At 32.6% G+C, this 21474-nt stretch overlaps 3 protein-coding genes and 2 non-coding genes across 5 annotated transcripts; 2 read left to right on the top strand and 3 right to left on the bottom strand.

Annotated features, from left to right (window-relative positions):
• The first annotated feature begins 10419 nt into the window (after positions 1-10419).
• LOC144567572 (uncharacterized) lies at positions 10420-11006 on the top strand. Its single transcript, XM_078317735.1, has one exon. The coding sequence runs from the start codon at positions 10478-10480 to the stop codon at positions 10853-10855; it is 378 nt and encodes a 125-aa protein (XP_078173861.1). The 5' UTR covers positions 10420-10477; the 3' UTR covers positions 10856-11006.
• A 3864-nt stretch (positions 11007-14870) lies between these two features.
• On the bottom strand, positions 14871-16326 carry LOC144567829 (transmembrane protein, putative (DUF1279)). Its single transcript, XM_078318005.1, has one exon. It carries the CDS (start codon positions 16048-16050, stop codon positions 15649-15651), a length of 402 nt encoding a protein of 133 aa, XP_078174131.1. The 5' UTR covers positions 16051-16326; the 3' UTR covers positions 14871-15648.
• Positions 16327-17399: 1073 nt separating this feature from the next.
• LOC144567079 (cell wall integrity/stress response component) lies at positions 17400-20243 on the bottom strand. Its single transcript, XM_078317130.1, has 5 exons — positions 19971-20243; positions 19580-19707; positions 18555-18612; positions 18374-18451; positions 17400-17848 (listed from the first exon to the last, which is right to left on the bottom strand). Exons 1-5 carry the CDS (start codon positions 20143-20145, stop codon positions 17655-17657), a joined length of 633 nt encoding a protein of 210 aa, XP_078173256.1. The 5' UTR covers positions 20146-20243; the 3' UTR covers positions 17400-17654.
• Positions 20244-20796: 553 nt separating this feature from the next.
• TRNAT-UGU (transfer RNA threonine (anticodon UGU)) lies at positions 20797-20868 on the top strand. The gene has a single exon. It is a non-coding gene; the product is annotated as a tRNA-Thr (tRNA).
• Positions 20869-20938: 70 nt separating this feature from the next.
• Positions 20939-21011, bottom strand: TRNAA-AGC (transfer RNA alanine (anticodon AGC)). Its single transcript has one exon. It is a non-coding gene; the product is annotated as a tRNA-Ala (tRNA).
• Between the last annotated feature and the right edge of the window lie 463 nt (positions 21012-21474).

The following is a 21474-nucleotide window of genomic DNA, read 5'->3' as shown; positions in this document are numbered from 1 at the left end:
AAACATCAGTCACTTCTCCAGAGACTATCACTGGATAGAATCGGCTTAATTATAATCCGATCAGTAACAATTAATAATATTCTCGAGTACAATACTACAAGATTTTGTTCTGGCCTAGGAGCTAGTGGCAAGAAAAATTTGTATTTCGTGATTCGATTTGAGTTTGATTTAAGTTTAATTCGATTCGAAATTAGTTTGTTCTGAAATAAATCAAACCAGTTCGGTTCAAATTTTATTCAAATCAAACTCAAACTGAATATAATTCATTTGAAATTGATTCACGAACTATTTAGGTTCGAATCTCAAATAATGCAACTAATGGATTCAACAATTAATCTTTAATAATGCAGGAACCAAATTTATATCACAGCTCACAATTGTTAATTTAATGGTAACTTATAATTATAAAATGTTTCAACAGCGTAACAAATTAACAATGGAATAAGTTTTATTTGACTAGGTCCATGCCGTGATTTTAATCAATCTAGCTGCGAAAAAGGTAAGAAAATCTTAAACTGACTCATAGTCCATTAGTGTGAATTCATAAAAGGTAAAAAAAAAAATCACGTTAATTTTGTTCTGCGAGAATAAAAGTAATGTATAAACTACCAGTATAATTAGGAGTGCCAAAATAAATTATAGTTTCTAATTGGATTGACTTCAATTCAAAATTAGTTCAATTCAAAACAAATTAAACCAGTTCAATTTGAATATGTTTACATAAATCTGACCAGTCTCTTTCGGTTTGCTAATTAAAACAAAAATTAATATTATATTTCAACGAACACAAGAGAGTGACACATGTCAATTTATCTATTTTTCTAATTTATGGCTGCTCAATGTAGGCCCGTCCAACCTGGTATGGGCTTGAAAAGAAAAATCAAATGCACTTTTCAGATTACACGTCATTTGATCGTATAAAAAAAATGGAATTTAACAGTTTTTGCCGTGTTAAATCCGTTTAATTATAAACAAAACTGATTAAATCATTTCACAATCTTAACATCATAGGGATTGAAACCAGTTTAAATGGTTCAAACATCTATTCATAACCAAAAATAACATTTACATATTTCAGCTAAAATAGTTATTGATAGCTATCACATACTATGACAAAAAAAAAAAAAAAAAAAAAATGTTGCCAACACAAACAAACAATTTAATTTATGTTGAACTTTTAGACTCCATAACTGAAATTTCTTTTTCCTTGTACGCCATGTTTCTTTATATATTTTAATCCAATTGGTGATGTACAGTTTAACTTTTTTCTTTTTTTTGTCGTTATTAATTCCTATATTGCTTGACTCTTTTGTTTCACCAAAGTTTAAGTCCTAGGAAAATACAAACTCTTTCGTTATTTAGAAAAAAAAAAGTTGTTGAAAAGTGAAAGAAGAAAAGTACACGAAATGTTTTCTGGTGGGAAATCAGTAAAAAAAAAATAACCTCAGAGAACAAAAGGCATTTTCTTTCTATCCAAAAACAAGATCATTATAAGTATAAAAGGTAACCAAAGAAAAGCAGATTTTTTTCTGGAGCATAAAAATAAAAAAAATAAAACCCATGACATTGAAATTTTTATATTCACAAATATGAGTGAGTCTATGGTAATATGCATATCACGATTTGGCACCGTGCTACGGCTCTATATTCGAGTTTTCAAATCCTAACGGTTGATCCAAACCGTTCATCTTGTTTTCCATATTAATATGTGTTTGGAGACCAAATTTTACATTTTTTGAAATTTTTTTACTATTTTTTTAGATTTATTGAAAATCACTGTTTTTGGATGGTCCAGAATTTTCAGATCAAGTGATTTTCTAAATATCTAAAAAAATAGTAAAAAAATTTCAAAAAATGTAAAATTTGGTTTCCAAACACATATTAATATGGAGAACAAGATGAACGGTTCGGATCGACCGTTAGAATTTAAAAACTTGAATATAGAGCCGTAGCACGGTAACAACCCGTGATATGCATATTACCATAGATTCACTCCACAAATATTACACAGCTGCTGCAGACTTGAGCTTATTTTATTTTTTTCTTAACATTATTATTATTATTATTATTATTATTATTATTATTATTATTATTATTATTATTATTATTATTATTATTATTATAAAAATTTCAAATATTCAATAAGTTTTAAAATTATTTTTTTTATTTATAAAAAATAGATGGCACAATTATATACTATGTTATGTATAAAATGTCCATCAATTTAGGTCATGACGAAGCCTAAAACATTTAGGTCTTGTAATTAACATTTCGTTGTATTAAATTATTATTTGATAAGAATTATTAAATTATACTTTAATGATAATAAATATAGGATTTTTTTATTAATAATGCAGGGTCTTTGATGAATAGGTGCAATAGTTATCAACGTTTCAATATAATAATGTAATAAATAAACGGATTATCAGGATTATCATTACAAATCTTTTGTAATAATAATAATAAGTATACCAATATCGATCGGGGAGTAAATTTGATGAAAAATTATCTTCTGTTATAAAATATATTTATGTGGATGTTCAATCTATAACCTCCAATATTAACTCTCATTTCATTGTCCACTATCTCCAGTACTATGGACTTTTATTTTCTCCTTTATTATTGTAACATCTCTTTCTAGCCTATAAATAGAGGTTTTGTAAATGGAGAATGGACACACATATTATATACAATGGTGGAGAATAAAATTATGTTATTGCTCTCTCTATCTCTCTTGTTATTTACTTTATTTTTGTTGCAACTTTATTTTAATTTTACAACATTTTCATTTATAATGAGCGAGGCTATAGTACTTTGCAATACGAAATCATTACATATTATAGATCAATATCTTATTTTCATATATGAATTATGTTAAGCTGAACAAATTATGTTAAGCGGTTCAAATTAACTATTTAAACTTAAAAAATATATATTGCTAGATTTTATAGCACAAACCTACGCTTGCATTGCAAAGTATCATAGCCCACTCATTTTATAATAATATGCAGAACATTATGAATACAAAATGAAAACTGATCGATCAGTTGTCCGCCAAAGAGCAAAAAAAAAAAGCATTAGCCGGTGATTTCAAAACCTAGCCGCTGGTGCCCTTTTTTCTCACCATTCCTCTTTTCTCCTCTAGTTTGTTCTTCTCACTCTTCTAGGGTCTCACCTCTCACATAGCTGTTGGGATTTGGTGTTACCCTTATACTGACTTAAGTGCGGAACAAGACCGAAAAACAAAAAATTTTACGTCTAACTTAAGCCGAGGATCTATCTCCATGATTGATTTCTAAAACTAAGTTTATTTAACAATTAAATAAATTAATATAACATTATACCTTGGTTCCAAATTCTAATTGGAACTGCTGCTGCGCTTGCCTCGCTGCTGCTGCTGCTCCTCAGACAATAGCACCAGATGTCTAGTGACTCTATCAGTAGTTCACCAGGAATGATCAGAGAGCAAGTATTTCTTCTGCCAGAAATACTATACTCGCAACACTCAACTAAACAAGTTGTCTCACACTTGGCAGATACTCTGATTCACAACTTATGTGTAAAAGTAGAGTTACTGCTAACTACGCAAGATTACAACCGCTTACCACTCAAATATATACGTCTATATGTATATATTTATAACCTCACACAATCACTATTTGAGAGGGATTCCGAGAATGTGAGGAACCTGGCTTCCGCAGATGTTTAGTCAGGTTTCCACTCAAACTTGGAAATTGAATGGTATGCCTTCTTCCTAACCCTCCACCCCTTTATATAGGTGTAGTAGGTCGGTTTTGAAGGGGTAAAGTCGATTTTGGCATGGGTGAAATGACCAAAATGCCCCTGGCCCAATAAACTAATTACAAAGGTCCAAAATGAATAGTTTTGTGCCCATAAAGGCCCAGAATGAATAGTTCAAGGCCCATAATAAATGGTTATTGGGCTTTGATTTGGCCCAATATGAATAGTACATGGGCCCAGAATGAATAGTATCAGACCTGGGCTTTTAGGCTTTCTTAATTATATTCTAAATATAATTAAGGCCCAAATATACTATTTCATATATATAATTGTTTTGAGCAATTACATTTCATTTGCGGTTGTAACAATAATTACACAACGTGTCATACACGCTTGTAATTTTAATATGTTTAAGCCTATCATATCTATGCTATTTCTATATTAATTATAACATTTATAATTAATATTTTGCCATCTTATTTATTAATTATAATTGTTTATAATTAATAATAAGATTATCTTATCTGGTTCATATATGGTGTGACCCGATAGGATCTGTGTTATGTTGGCAATAGAATTAAAACTGTTTTAATTTCTATAGATCATAGTTGGCACCTGACAGTGCACTATGACCGCCAATTACACATATGATGTTGTCCAGTACAATATCACGATCCTGCAGTAAACTTATTAATTTACTTGTGTTAATTCCATCATCTCATAGCAACAGATCAGGTTCAGGGTAGGTATGTGTCATCCCTGCAAACTTAATCTTTTCTTGATATCTGAGTAGATTATTTTATATGATTAATCTCTATTAATCATGCCGTATACGTATAATCTTACTCCTATCAAGGGGCCCAGTGTTACTATCACTCGTATAATAATACGAGAGACGATAATACTTTTGGTGAGCATCTCTTCCTCTGCACAAGTCATGTGTACTGAAATGTCACATTTATAACTACCTTTTTACATATAGCGTTTGACAACACTTACGAATACACATTTCTCATGTAGGAAAGACCATACCTCATACTGTAGAACTTAACACTGAAATGAAACCGTTAATGACACAAACACATTACCATTTAACGTCTCATTTAGGGTCAGTCAAATACCATGTTCTTAACATGTATCTATGTGATTAAATGACAACTCTTTGTTTATGGTCTGTGAAACTTAACCATCATTTAATCCACATACTAACCTTATAATAGCTAATTAGTGATCCTACTAATTACCACTGTTAGTGACCATTTCGAGTATTTATCATCTATATTATGAAGTTTCATAATTTCAATCATGAACTTAAAATGATTCATAAATACAATAAAACTCATGGAACAAAATGATATATATTAATTATCCAATTCATGAACAAAGTACAATTATGATTGACCGCTATATTACTACCTAACAATAGCTTCTCCCTTCTCTTGGCTCTACTTTCTTGAGTGGAGAAAAGAATGAGAGAGAGGGGAGGGATCGGAGCCGAAAGTGTGGTATCGTCGAAGCTCAGAATATTAAATCTGTACGTCTTCTTGATCAGAGTGCGGGTGAGTAGATCCGGACGTCGGAGCACGACGGTGGTCGAAAGAGCGGATCTTATCGTAGAGAGCGATAGGGTTAAGGTAATAGAATAATTATGAATGTATAAGTGAGATTAGAATATTATAGTTATTTTGAGTAATTTTGTGGGAATAAAATATTAGATTTTGTATTGGGAAGTTATTTGACTCGTTGTAACTTTGTTTTTCTTATCAATGAAATTGTTAATTAGTTGGCATTTAAAGCCAAAAACCTTAAAAAAAAAATGAAAAACTGGGGCTAGTACTAGAGCTAGCGGGTCGGATCTGCTGCAGAATGAAGCCGCTAAAGTTTTTCTTTTCTTTTTTGTTTGAATATGAAGATTCAGAAAGCCACGAGTTTATTTTTATTTTTGTATGCTATAGAAAAAGAAAAGATATCGGAAAGAGTAAGCTATATGGTACCTTTTTTTTTTAGGAAAAAACGTAGCATATGGTACCAGTCTGATATATAATCAATCAATTATTTGATGTGCTTTTTTCAATATCAGTGACTATAGACTTCACAGTAACACACATATTATATATTGACGAGGAAAATATATATAATGGCCATCAGCTAGTTTCAGTGCCTACAATATGCAATCTATAAGTGAAGAGAAGTGAAGAGAATAATTAATAAAAGTCAATTGGTTATGTTTCTTTTTATATAATATTTTTTAGACGAGTTAGTAAATATAAATCAAACTGGTAATAACATTCCTATAACAAAAAACATGGAGAGGGGTACAGAATTTATCCGAAGTCATTTGAACCATCATCGTCCAAAGACTAGGTGCGGACACCGCATGATTTAGATTGTTGCTAATTAATTATAACTGTGATTTGATTATCATTTAATGATGTAATAAAGTCTTTCCATTTTTACAAAACGTTGTAAATCTATAGTACAACATGTTATTCAGAATCTCCGTTGTCCTAGAAATTAATGGAGGCCTCCATTGTTCTATTTCTCATATACTAATATTTCAAATGGAAGCAATTGTGCAATTGTTTTCGTCAAAAATTCAAAATAAAGAACAACATAAATTAATTAATATTAAGTAAATAACAATTTAGTATCGTGAATTAATAATTTTTTTATATGATAATAAAATTTTCTTCTATTATAGATAAATTTAATTACTAACTATGCATTATAAATATGGCGAAACAAATTATTGTTCCTATTGATATCATTGAAAAAAAAAAATACGCACTTAAAAGAGACACAATAGTTTGTTCCACAATCTCGTAATTCATAATTTTTAGTATAACCAAATATGTTTATTTACAATACAAGAAATTTATAATATCATGGAAAGTTCATTAACTCCCGAAATTAAAATTGTTATTCACTTAATATAAGACTTTATTATTTTCAATTTTACAGTTCAGACCGAACCAATTTATTCTATCATGTTGGTAAGAAATACAATATTTGAGAAGATATTGGAGGCCTCCAATTTTAGGATAATGGAGATTTAAGTACATAGTTGGATTTACAATGCAAAGAAAGGACTTCACTCCAATAAAAACAACTAATTAATTTACAATTTGATTTATTAGCATCCTCCGCTACGTGCTTATCACACTCCACACCCGATGGAAAGTTCACCAAATAACTTGATAGCTTCTATCAAGCTTTAAAAAAAAAAAAATGGAAAGTTCTCCGTTTAACAACCTCCAACTATATATATGTTGGGAGTAGAACTAGGATATTTTTAAGTTCATCAAATTTTTGGGTGAATTCAAATTTAAAATTCATCAAATCGATTTCAAATAATGAATCCGAACCGTTAAAATCCGCGTACCTTACGAGTGATGCATCTACATGTGAAAATTTTAAACATTCGAATTAATTTAGTATAAAGTCAAGCGGTCAAAATTAAAAGGTTAATAAATTACTTTTAATGCATTTATTTTTTGAACGTTTTTTTACTACTTGATTTTATGCATAATTAATTTTTAAATTATTATTTTTACATGTAGATGCATCACTTGTAAAGTTAACGGATTTCAACAGTTCAAATTCGTCATTGAAAGCCAATTCAATGGATTTTAGACTTGAGTTCATCAAGGAACTTGGTGAAATTAAGAACATCCTAGTTCTACTCATATGTTGGATCTCCAACTGTCCAAAATATGATAATATTTAATTTTCAGGCGTAGAACTAGGATGTTCTTAAGTTCATCAATTCCCTTTGTGAACTCAAGTCTAAAATCCATCAAATTGGCTTCAAATAACGAGGGATCCAATTACATATATTATATTGAGGAGGGATTGGTTACACACTTTTTTGGTGACAACGAATTACACTCTCCATTTTCAAACTTCTCAAATTCCAAACAGTCGATCCAAACCGTTCAACATAATGGATATGTTAAAATGTGCTTGTAGATCAAATTTTATATTTTTTTTTGGAATTTTTTACTATTTATTAAGTATTTAACAAAATCGCTATATTCAGACCATTGAATTTTTGTACTCATCTTAATAAATAGTAAAAAAGTTTAGAAAAATATAAAATTTGATCTACAAGCACATTTTAACATATCCATCAAGTTGAACAGTTTGGATCGACTGTTTGGATTTTGTAAACATAGGGTGTAATCCGGTGTCACCAAAAAAGGGTGTAATTGAATCCCTCCTATATTATATTATATATACGGATTTGGCTACGGTGCTACGGCTCAATATTCGAGTTTTCAAAATCCTAATGGTCGATCCGAACCGTTCATCTTGTTCTCCATATTAATATGTGTTTGGAGACCAAATTTTACATTTTTTGGAAATTTTTTACTATTTTTTTAGATTTATTGAATATCGTTGTTTTTTATGGTCCAGATTTGTCTGAAAAATAATGATTTTCAATAAATCTAAAAAAATAGTAAAAAATTTCCAAAAAATGTAAAATTTGGTCTCCAAACACATATTAATATGGAGAACAAGATGAATGGTTCGGATCGACCGTTAGGATTTTGAAAACTCAAATATTGAGCCGTAGCATCGTAGCCCTCTATGCAACCCATAGCACCGTAGCCAAATCCTACATATATTATATATATAGAGGTTGGCTAAGATCAAAGTGGTAGTTCTTGAGCTTTGGTGCTACCAATTAGTTTTTCAATTTTCAAAGTTCAAAACGTCGATCTGAACCGTTCAAGTTGATCTCTATATTAAAATGTGCTTGGAGACCAAATTTTATATTTTTCTGAATTTTTTTACTATTTATTAAGTATTTTACAAAATTGTTGATCCAACGGTAGCTTAACAAAACAGTAAAATCAGCAGCTACCGTTGGATCAACAATTTGGTAAAATACTTAATAAATAGTAAAAAATTCAGAAAAATATAAAATTTGGTCTCCAAGCACATATTAATATGGAGAACAAGATGAACGGTTCAGATCGACCGTTTGGATTTTGAAAAATCAAATTTGGACCGTAAGCACTTCGGTCCATATGCAACCGAATGCATATTAGCCACTCTCTCTCTCTCTATATATATATATCTATATATATATATATATAGAGAGAGAGAGAGAGAGAGAGAGAGGAGGGTTCAAATGTCTTCATGTTTTTGTGCCTCCATCATGCCTCCATCTCTCTCCATCATTTTCAAAGTTCAAACAGTCGATCCGAACCGCTCAACGTAACCTCCATACTAAAATATGTTTGGAGACCAAATTTTATATTTTTAGGATTTTTTTTTACTATTTTCTTAGGTAGGTACAAAATCAGTAAATCTGAACCATCTAAAAACAGTATTTTTTTAACTATCTAAAAAAATAGTAAAAAAATTCCTAAAAATATAAAATTTGGTCTCCAAACATATTTTAGTATAGAGGTTACGTTGAGCGGTTCGGATCGACTGTTTGAACTTTGAAAATGATGGAGAGAGATGGAGGCATTTGAACCCTCCTCATATATATATATATGAGATGGGCTACGGTGAGTTGCGAAGTAAAGCGACTATTTTACTTCACGCTCATATTTTGTGATTTTAAAGTTCAAAACGTCGATCCGAACCGTTCATCTTGTTCTCCATATTGAAATGTGCTTGGAGACCAAATTTTACATTTTTTGGAATTTTTTTATTAAGCAATTTTGAAAGTCGCTGATCTGATGATCTAGAAAATTTTACTGTTTTTCACTATTCACAGCAAAACAGCAATTTTCAAAAATACTTAATAAATAGTAAAAAAATTCCAAAAAATGTAAAATTTGGTCTCCAAGCACATTTCAATATGGATTAAATTTCTAACGGTTCGGATCGGTCGTTTGGACTTTCAAAATAAAAATACGGCGTGAAGTAGAAACGCGTTTTACTTCGCAACTCACCGTAGCCCATCTCTCTCTCTCTCTATATATATATATATATATTTCCATTACAACTTGATTAAGTATCTATATGAGTTTATTTTTTTTTTAGCAAAGGTTAGAGGTCAAGCCACCTAACTATTTAATATTCTAATAACAAGGGATTTTTTCCATCCGGATTTCAACCTACTGACCTCTTACATATAGACCATGTGCTTTTGCTACTAAATCAAATACTAGTTCTCAATATCTATGTGAGTTTAACAATGTTGTTTCCAACAAAGGTGACTTAATGGCTCACTTATTAATAAAAATGGATTTCAGTTCAGAATTTAATCACAATTGAATTTCTGTCAACAACTATCTTAATTTTTCAAATTCGTATTCTGAATCTTTTATTTTTATTAAATTGTATTTCGAATCTTAAATATGCATTCGACATAGTCCAATACACAATTAAAACAATATATGCATCAATACACACTTACTTATTGAATTGCTATAATACATATTCTTCTTTTAGAAATGAAAACTTAGGAAATTATTAAGAAATGTTGTGTAAATTTTAGAGAGACTTACGTTCTCTCCGCCCTTTTTAATATAAGCCGGTCAATCTCTCTGTGCTCACGCGTCCACGCATAAACCTCCTTTATAACACGCATAAACCTCACCTGCATCAAACATCCTTTTCAAAACAGACATAAACCTACTCCGCGGGACAGCGCACCGCAACAATTTTACCAAGTCGGTTCCTTGCCCGATAGCGAAAAACCCAACCCGAAGAAAACGCAACCACCCAAATCCCAACTCCCGAAACAAGAAAACACAGACTCGAAGAAAAAAAAATGGAAGAAACTATCAAACCGTACTACTCGCATCAAGCTCCGATCGCACCACCGCCACCGCCACCACTGTTCACGGAGTCGGAGATGACAGCGGCAGAGCAGCTTCTCCAACTGAGCGAGAGCAGCTGCACAGCCGATGCCTCCGGTTGCAACTCTGAAGCATCGGCCTCTTCCTCAACCCGCTCTGTTAACGCCATAGCCGATGACGTGGTAGAGGACGATGAAGCCTTGTGGAGGAAGAACAACCGGTACCGTTCGATCGCTGATGTATATGCTTCGACAGTTCAACTTGGAGTTGAAGGAGAAGGTAAGAAAAAGGAGAAGAAGAGAAAGAAGAGGGATGATGAGATCATGAGAGAAGGGACTAGTTTTGCTTAATTTGAACATGTTATATTTTGCTAGTTATAGGAAGAGATCGATGTAAGTTTAGTATCTGTTGTTAGATCTTTTTATTGTACATAATAAGATAGGATTAAGCTATGAGTGTTGTGAGATCTAGAGATGAGAAAAAATATCTGAACATATCTTTTACATATTTCTATTTGTGCTCGTATGCTAATATATTCCAAATTTGAATATATTTGAATTTGAATTTGAATTCAAATTTTAGATCTGGGCTGCACATGCCCCAATATGCATGGCACATGATCCCACTATGAATCATGCCCGTCTTATTACTTAGATGTTCTTTTCTTCAAAAGATTTCTCTTTCGAATATATTTATATACTTTGGCGAACTTTTCTTTTCAGAAGGGGAATACTTTGATGTATATATCACTAGCTAAGTAGCTAGATAAATGATAAATCAAATTATCAGTGAAAACAACCAAATTCATATGGTTTGTTTGACAGTATTAATTATCTTGTATATATCTGCTGAGACGTAACTACAATATTATTTTTTTAATATTGATTCTACTTAAAATGCAACAATGCAAATTATATTCTTCAGAATATATATCGTATGTATTTTTTCCGTTCATAAATTAAACCTTTTTTCGTTGTAACATGTACAGTGCATTTCACTATCTCAAGCTCCGTGCATACAAGCTTGCATGCACTGTGCGTGATTATATAGATTCCTTTTTCACAACTATGCTTAATGTTGTTACATGTTTACCTATGAAAATTAATTTATATGTGATTTTATGTTATATATTGACTCTATTATCATTTAACTAATACGTGTATATATACTGTTATTGTTATTGCTCAATAGAGCACTAATCCAAACAAAATGGTATATATTAGCATGCAATTCCTTGCATGATTATGACCTAAACTGGTTGCATCAAACTCTAATATTTTTTTATTGTTAATATATTAGAATTTTGATTATGAAAATTTAAAAGGGATAACCACATTATCTTGTACTTCTTATTAAAGAAACTATCTGATGATAGTACTGTATTAATAGATTTCGCTTCAATTCATTAATTATACCATTAATATATATTGACGAGCACAAAAAGACTGATTTTTTTTTTAATAAACGAATATCTTTTTCTACATGATCTGATGATAGTTTTATATATATATGCCAGTCGTGATTGGCAAGATATAGATATTAATAAACTAGTTGACAAATCAGTAGTCTGGTCTGGAGCGTGAGCTTGATCAATTAATAATGGCACTGCTAAACACAATCCCACAAGAGGAGTAAAAGCATTAGCTAGTTCGGTTCGGTTCGGTTCGGTTCGTTTATATATACATGTCATATCAGTTGGTTTGGTGCAGTTCTGATGCGCTTACTCGCAGCTGTTAGCGTACGTAAGTGTTCATTGGATGGTTGAGAGCGATGTACTAGCTGTTAGCGTATCACACATATATGTTCTTTGCATGTGTGGTTGTGAGAATCATTATATATAGCAAGGTGCATGTCAGGTATGTATATTTCTACATGTCTAGTGCGCACAACTTGCACTTGAGTGACCAACTATTATTGGTGTGTGTCACGAATTTTATCTCGTGTCTGAACCTGAAGGAACTACCCGAGGTAACTAGTGTGGTTCACTTAGTCGGGTCAGGTTAGGTCTAGATCATTATGACAATATAACTTCCAAATTCTGATTATTGACTGGTTTGGTGTGTTATACTGTTATAGATTGGATATGATCCAATTTTGTACGTCTTGTTTACCATTAATTATTTTTAACTCTTCAATCCTCTTGGATTGGATTTTACTACCTCTAGCTTTAAATTATTTTCAAGTTTCTGATCGTCTCGGTGCTTTAATTTAGGTCAAGTTTCAAGTTGTCTGAGTCTGATTTCGAATCTTTTTCGGATTCTGAGTTGGCTCAAGTTAAGACCAGCACGTTTAGATCACTTTTGTCTCGGATGCTAATCGACTCAAGTCAAATTGCCTTACGAATCATTTGAGATGAGGTGGATCATGTTTTATGTTGTTCAGCTTTAAATCATCTTTAATTTCGAGTCATCTCCAGACGGATCAGATCGTATCCAAGTCAAATAGACTTTCAAAATAATTTACCTCAGATAGAATCAGGTTTTATCACCTATATTTAAAATACTCCTACAAGATACATACTCGATCGTTGTCATGCCGGATGCCTTGGAGGTTAGCATGTCGGATAGTTATACAAAACGATGAAACATTTATGATGTAATCATATATAGTCTAGTAAAAGGAAGAGCGAGGAAGAGAGAAATTAAAAGAAGTCAGGACAGTAACATTCTTAAATGTAAGCTAGGCTCCTTGTCAAGGGGTTTTTGATATTTGTTGCATCCTCTTGTTGAGAGGGGCAAAGAGCCTGCACCTCTCATACGTGGGATTTACTTTCCCTCTGTTTAATTTCTAATTTGCATTTCACATACAATGTATTATCACTAATGCTATGGATTTAAAGCTTGTACCTTGTACGCTTTCAATTAAGAAGTGCCTATGGGCTTACTGGCAAAAAATTAGAAAAAAAAAAAAAAAATCGGGTGTGCGTGCGAATAATACCCTTCCAAATAAATGTTCACAGGCTCTCTACCAGTTAAAATATTTGGCAAGGGCTGCCAGGTGGCTCCCTCTTTTTTCTAAATTGGCAGAACATGTTGATCTTTGTGATAAAATCGACATAATAAAATTAGATCAATCTCCCCTCACAATCAAAGACATACAATAACAACGACAAAAAAAAATATATGCAATAACAACATCCCATGTTTCAATGTCTTTAACAACATCTCAACTCGTTGGTTTAAAAATCAAATTACAATACTTAAAAATTATGAAGCATGTCACACATAGTTCATGTATATGAAAACACATACAATTCAAGTTTAGGAAAATTGATTATATTTAGTGTATTCGCAAAGAATCTCCATTAGGAACCAATCTAATCCGTCTAATTAGAGTTGGGCATGGTCTCGAACTTTTGATCCGACTCAGTTGAGCCGGTGATCATGACCATTTGCCTACACATAACTTGCAAGAGTTGTGCAATCTGATTTCTATGTTGTTGGCTTATTTGAATGAAAGAAACAGAAAAGAGAAAAAAGAAAACAAAATATATGGTACGTAGTTTGAATGGGTAATGGGTTAATATCGACCATTCATACCCTTTCATTTTCACAAGTATTGAAATATGAAACCATAGACCGACTTGTATGGTTTCATTGCCCATTGAGTCGCCATTATGCATTTTCCAACTTTAATTCCGAGTATGATTAATACTTACATATTGACCCATTGAGTCATTAAGTCGCATGACTCATTTTCCAACTCTTAACCATTTCAATTCTATCATGACCATCAAGTCGCATTATGCATTTTCCAACTTGAACGACCTCTAATTTCCAACTTGGAAGTTTCCAATTGTGTTTTTGAACAGCTTTTGATGAATTCCAATGTGCAAATTGTATAAAACATAATATCAAAGCTATTCAAGTGTACACATATCCCCATGCTTATTTCTAATTTTGAAAACCGTTTCACAATATTTCTTATGGTCAAAATGGTTATTGTAATTGAATTTAAATCAAGGAATCATATCAGTACATCTCAATTGCACAGATAGAAGGTTTATATTTTCTGTTAATACCCACTTGATGCTGAGTTTACTGGATATATTAGAATTGAGTGTACCATGTTAGACAATGGCCTACAGCTGAAAAATACACATCCTCATAATACTATTGCATCATACAAAAAGTTAAAAATTAAAGAACAACATCCCCAGTTAGATTTTGTACATAACACGACAGAGGATAAAATTGGTAATTACCAATCAATTTTTTCTCTCTAGCTTTCTTAAAAACCAAAACAAACAATGGTTTATGACCAGCCACAAATCTACTATAGCACCAAAAACTAAAAACAAGTAGTAGAATACGGAAAATATGAAATACTCAGTCGATACTGCTTCAGATCTTTATTAACCCTTCATGATGGAAATTAAAACTTAGAACAGTGGTGTGCCCCTGATGAAATTTACATAAAATCCAAAGCTATGAAGGAACTAAGAAAGGACTTGTAAAAACTCCAACTACCTAGAAGTATATCATGACTCCTACATTCCTATGGTGCTATTTGTACCCACATTTCTGAAACAAGAAAATCAATTAGTTTAAAAGCTATTTGTACCTACATTCCTATGGTGCTATTTGTACCCTTTGACTATTTCTTTAACTATGTAAACAGTGTTTGACACCAACAAATTCTATATTTCAACCAAAACTGATAACAGTTTCCCAGCTGGTACATTATCATACCAGATGCATCCTGTGCCAGTATAGATGGGAGGCCTCTTTTGAGTTTCTCCTATGAAACTCCAGCTACAATTACAATTTGTTATTACAAAAAACACAAACATTTCCTAGTTGTCACTTGAAATACATGTACTCAGACGTCAAATTGCAAACCTTCTTTCTTCCAAACCATCACTTTGATATTCTCCATCTAATATGGTCAAAATCATCATTTTCATTGTTAAAATTGGTTTATTGATTTTAACTATGTATGAAGCATGACCACTTCGAAAAAGTACATCCAATTTCAAGACAATTTGTTACCAAACTGTAAAATTTGAGCGACCATGTCACAAAATTTCCCCCAGTTTCTACGCATGACCAAACAGCGAAAGCAATAATACACATACTAAAAGCATCAAAATTTTCCGATCAAAAATTAAAAGAAGATCATAACTATTCTAACAAGCTCACACTCATGTCTTAAGAAGATTCCTCTTCGCCAGATACCTCGCAATTGGTGGTGTGAGGGCGATAGTGATCGGAACCCGAACAGGAAACAACGCCTTGTTGCACAATATCGCGAGCGCAAGGGCTCCACCACTGGAGGCCACCATAGCAGCCGTCCGATTTGTCGTCGAAGGGGGTGTCGCCGGGAGATCCTCCCCGAGGGTATCAGTTCGGTCAGTGGATTCGACCTTATCGGGTTCGACCCGAGCAGAAAGCCCGATCCGCTCGAAGATAGACTCCACGTCGACGTTGTTCTTGATCGCCACGTAGAGGCCCGTGATGGACACGGTCGAGACTGACAGGTGGACCCCAATCGCTACCTTCCCGTACTTCTTCATCAACTCCTTCATCCGAGCGCTGAAAGCCATCTCTTTGCTTCAACTTTTTTCTTTATTTTCCTTCTATTCCTTTCCAGGGTACAGAGTAGTGTTCTGGGGTCTGGTACTCTGGGGTTAGAACGGTGGATTGATGGAATGGAGTAGGGTTTTGGAGCGTGGACAATTTCCCAGCGTCTGGAGTACCGCGGTGTACAGAAACGGCCTCACTGAATAGTGGTCCCGAGAAAAACAGAAAAGCATTCGGAAGTCTTTCTGGAATTTTTGGGTTGGGGATGAAGCCATGAAGGTGGGAATTGGAAACTTCAGCTGTGCTGCCAAGAGAATTTCTTTTGACGAATTGTAAATGCAGATATCATATGACAGTTATAAGATAAATTATTAGACTTTACAAGTATTAATAATAAAATACAATATTATTAATTATAAAATTATTGATTTAGGAAATTAATTATTCCTGTCAGATCATATATTAAAATAGTAAGAATGAAATTCTTTGAAATTAATGTGAAAAAATTACTAAATTATTATTAATATGAAAAAAAAAATTATAATTACAGTAGAGGTTCTAGCACGAAAAGATTGCACAAATTTTCTTTCTTTGTTCGTCTGAGAATTGCATGGATTTTTGGCAGTTAGGTGTAAAGCATTATTAATTAATTTATTATCGTTAAAAATCATCAAATTTAATTAAGAGAACACTATAATTAGCTTAATATACCAGATGCATCAAGCTATCAAATCTCCTCCAATTATTTTGCAGTGGAACTCTGTCTTCTATGCTTACGCGTTATAGTCGACAGCCCAATGGATTCTGAAGGCCCAAGAAGTTATTCTGTTCTCATGTTCATTGATCATGCTTTCTGGCTAGTATGTTATTCTCATCCAAAAAGCTTTACAAGTAGTACAAAAGCCCGGAGTAAAGCTTTTAACGTTTTTATTCGGTTCAAATATATTCCTTTCTGGCTCGAGTTTGACATTGATTTAACGTAAAGTAAACATGTTTCAGCTCCGGACATGTACCTTTTAGTAACATATGAGATCTTTTGATGTAATACATATTTATGTTGCAACTTTTTTAGCAACTTAAAATAAAGTTCTTACCCGTGAAAAACATTAATACCGCATGAGTTTCTATTTTTATTTTCTAACAAATAAAAACACATGAATTTCGTTGTCAGAGAACATAAGCAAAATTGTACTTTGAAACAATAAAAGACACTCGAGTCAATGTAACTAAATTGAAGATGTAATGTAATACTTACCACTCCCATTTGCAACTTGGGATTGACATTTATATTTAGACAGAACAAATGTGGAAATTTAGTTTCCCCGAATGAGGAGCATTTAATAAATCGAATTTCATTAAGGCAACAACAAGATTTTATCATGTGGAAGAAATGCTAGCTAACGAGACAATACCTTGTTCCAATATCAAAAGTTTACAATACAAAACAGGGAATTTTAATTGCTAAAGGAAACATTTGTCTAGTTTTGGGTAAAAAAACAAAAAAGTGCATTCAGTGCATAGCACAACTGGGAATTTTAATTGTTAAAGGAAATATTTATCTAGTTTACAAAATCCACCGAGTCATGAACATAACTGACTGCATTATCAGTTGAAATGCTAAGAAGGATTACAAAGGAAGGAGCAAAACAGGACAGGGGATGAACTCGGCCAATAAATTAGCATCAACATGCTTAGAATGGACTGATTCCATGCTTAAGACGACCAAATCAAGGTTCAACTCATCCGCCACCTCACCTATTATTGCAGTCGGCAATTTCCCTTCTCCTAGTCTCTCCATCAGCCCAAACTCTTTGAAACCGCCTTTAACATTTTCATAAAAAAATAGAAAAATAAGTAGGTATATTATCCACAAATTCAGTTACTAGCTTGCATGCTTTGCTTGTCATTTTTTCAAGTCAAAAATTAGATAAACGGCATTGCTCCTATGTTCTATGAAAATGTAATGCAATTCTCCAAGAAGAAATACTTATCATATAAACTTTCTAAAATTTGACTAATTTTCCTGTATAAATTAATAGTGTGGTGCTTTCAGATATATAATGTTATTGCTTTAATACAATCTGTGTTAACTAACAATAGTGTGGTACTTATCATAATGTTATTGCTTTCAGATATAAATTAATAGTGTGGTGCTTTCAGATATATAATGTTATTGCTTTAATAGTGTGGTACTTATCATATAGTTTGTGAAATATTATAGTATATTCCTCACTTTATCCTAACTAACAATGTTGGTTATACCTTACAGCCCTCCTTTTAAAAACAAAAATATCTTTTATTTATGTAAATGATTTTGAAATAGTGAGTCAACAAATGAACAAAAACCTTCAGAAAGATGCCATCTGATGCTTGATATCTGTGCATCATGCTCTGGTATTGACTCTTTTGGCTTATCGTCAATGACTGCAGAAATAAAAAACCATTGTTTTAAAAATCACAGAATACATGTACTACTACTTATTTTAGGGTTCAAGTTCTAGTTTAAAAGACAATATTTGTGTGATACCAACAACTGTGATGTCAGCTCCGTACTTCTTTGCTAGTGAGGTTGTAGTTGCTGCTGCCTGTATGAAGTTTCAGATGTGAGAACAAAAAAATTTAAATGTGACTCGTTATTTTTAAAAAGTCAAACAAACTTATTTGAGCAGCCCCACAAGATTTCTTCACCATGTCACCTGAGGCAGCACTTCAGTACATGAACCTCAGTGCCGGTATGAGAAGAATCAGTGACATGGGAGAAGATTTTTCCAGGAGGGACCACACACATCCCAAAACTTGGTAAAAGTTGATAGTGGAGGTGGTGTTGTGTCTTCAGTATTATATTACCTTTCTTTCTTTTTTAACTTATCGGCATATCATATTGACAAGTTATCAGTAAAATCCTAATAAAAAAGTGAAGGTGAGACATAGAGTTTGTCTTTTGGTACATGTTTGTTTATTTAGTTCATATTACATCTTTTATGTTTTTTATTGCCATGAATTCAGTTGCCAGTTATTGCATGAGGGATGTGAAGAGCATCAGTCTTGTGCTTTCAAAATATTATTTAGTTACATATTGTTGGTGCGTAACCATTTATACATTTTAACTAAGTCAACAGAAAAGACGATTATGCAAGTCTTTTGAATAGCTAGTTTCTAGTCTAGTTTTAACACAGAAAAAAAAAATCAAAGGAAATGTGAAGTTTAAAGTTTGACCTTTTGATGGTTGTCTGTTTATTTCTTTGTTTTGCTGTTATTGCATCTTTTGCCAGTCATTTCATGGGGTTTTGGTCATGAGTTGAAAATATTTAGTTAGTTATAAACTAATGTTTCTCAATAAATTATATATACTGACTGAACAGAATAGTACAAAAAAAAATGAACAAATTCTTTGATAAGCAATGAGGGATTTGTACCAGGAGGGCCCGGTGATTCTTCAAATGTTTAGTTGAGTATGCATTACAGATTAGATTATCATCAACAATGAGACATATAAACAGCATGAACAAGTTTCATGTCATTTGGCATTGAACAAAGGGATAGAAATAGAACCTGTCGGGTTCCCTCAGAAAGGTAAGGGTTTCGATCAGTGACTGGAAGCAGGACATGTTTCACACTTGCGAAAGCATCGACAGATTGTACATCGTTCACTCTTTCTGGTTCATTCATTTCTGCTCTCACTGATTGATTTAAGAGAAAATTAAACAACAAAATATGTTACATATTACTCAAACTGGCCCCTTTTACCAAATGAATTTAAGGATGAAAATTCTACACCCCCACATCCAGCTCGCAATTACAATAGACTCTGGAATTTTCTATGATACTGCAGCAAATTTGAAATTAACACTACTTTAGTCTAGAGGCATTTCACAAACAATTAAAAATTCCTGTAACAAATTCATTAAATTGATAGGTTGAAACAGTAGTGATGATGGAATACCTTTTAGTGAATCTCCTCGATAAAAAGAGAGATTGCTTGGTCGTCTGAAATGGAGAACAGACTGAGCAGTGGTAGACAGTGAGAGGCGATCTAAACGGAGAGCGAGTTGCAAGGAATCGGTAGAGGTGCGAACAGTGAGAGGCATTGGAAACATCGAGCTGGCGAAGGAGGCCATCAGGTTAGAGAAATTTTGTGAACACTGGATAGAGATTAGATTGAAATTTTTTAAGTGTCAATTTCTGTTCTATTGTCAGTAGATACAGGGAGCTTCGCGAAGGTAGAGATGGAAGCATGTTAACATGGTTATGGTACTAGATGGTTACTTTTTATTGGACCTGGATTAGTTAGGCCCAACTTTTCATCATTGCTTCATTTGGGCCCAATTTTTATGGTACGAGATGGTTACTTTTTATTGGACCTGGATTAGTTAGGCCCAACTTTTCATCATTGCTTCATTTGGGCCCAATTTTTATGGTACGAGATGGTTACTTTTATTGGACCTGGATTAGTTAGGCCCAACTTTTCATCATTGCTTCATTTGGGCCCAATTTTTAGGATAGCCATTATTATCCGAACTTTAGTGTACTTAATTATGAACGAACAACTTAATAATAATATTAATCATCTTTAAATGTGGGAAAGTTCTGAATGCGCAGATACCAAATCATGTAACCACGCTTTAATAGTTTTCGTTTTCCGTTTTTGTGTTAGCTTTGCAATCAATAAAACAACAGATCTACAGTAAGAATTCAACAAGTATTAAAATAATAAGATTTTTTATAAATCGATAACATTAAAGTCCGTATAGCTAATCGATAACATTAAAGCCCGTATAGCTCAGTGGTAGAGCGTCAGTCTTGTAAACTGAAGGTCTGTAGTTCGATCCTGCATGTGGGCATAAATTTTTGTGGCTTGTTTTTTTATTCTTGTTTAAAATAAAATTCAAAAACAATGAATAATTTCAAAATTGGAGATGCGGGGTATCGATCCCCGTACCTCTCGCATGCTAAGCGAGCGCTCTACCATCTGAGCTACATCCCCGTTTGTTGTAAATTTTAATTTAGAGATTGGTGGAGTTTATTATCCGTAGATGTGATTATTTTTCATTAATTTCAATTTTCAACCAGCATGCTACTTTGGAACCTTCATGCTGCAGCCAGCCCGTGGACTGCATCCAAAGTGGCTGGGCCAGATTTTGTTTGACATTTATTGTTTAAATTTTAAAATATTATATTAATTTTTACATAAAATTTTAGTACTGCAATATATATATATATATATATTTTTTTTTAATGTTTAGTACTGTAATAATTATCGTTCGTGAATTTGTCCATTTCAACCAACATGGGATCGGTACATTGTTCACCATTTTACACAAATTAGTAGTTTATAGGTTAATAGTTGATACTTATTAGTACAAATATGATTATAAATTTATATTAAAACATTTCAAATTACTTGAGAAGTGATATTTAAGAATTTGCGAATTGACTTTTTTGTGTGG

This window comes from Carex rostrata, chromosome 16, assembly GCF_964058835.1.
Source record: "Carex rostrata chromosome 16, lpCarRost1.2, whole genome shotgun sequence".
Classification (NCBI taxonomy): Eukaryota; Viridiplantae; Streptophyta; class Magnoliopsida; order Poales; family Cyperaceae; genus Carex; species Carex rostrata.
This window is presented reverse-complemented; position numbering and strand designations above follow the sequence as displayed.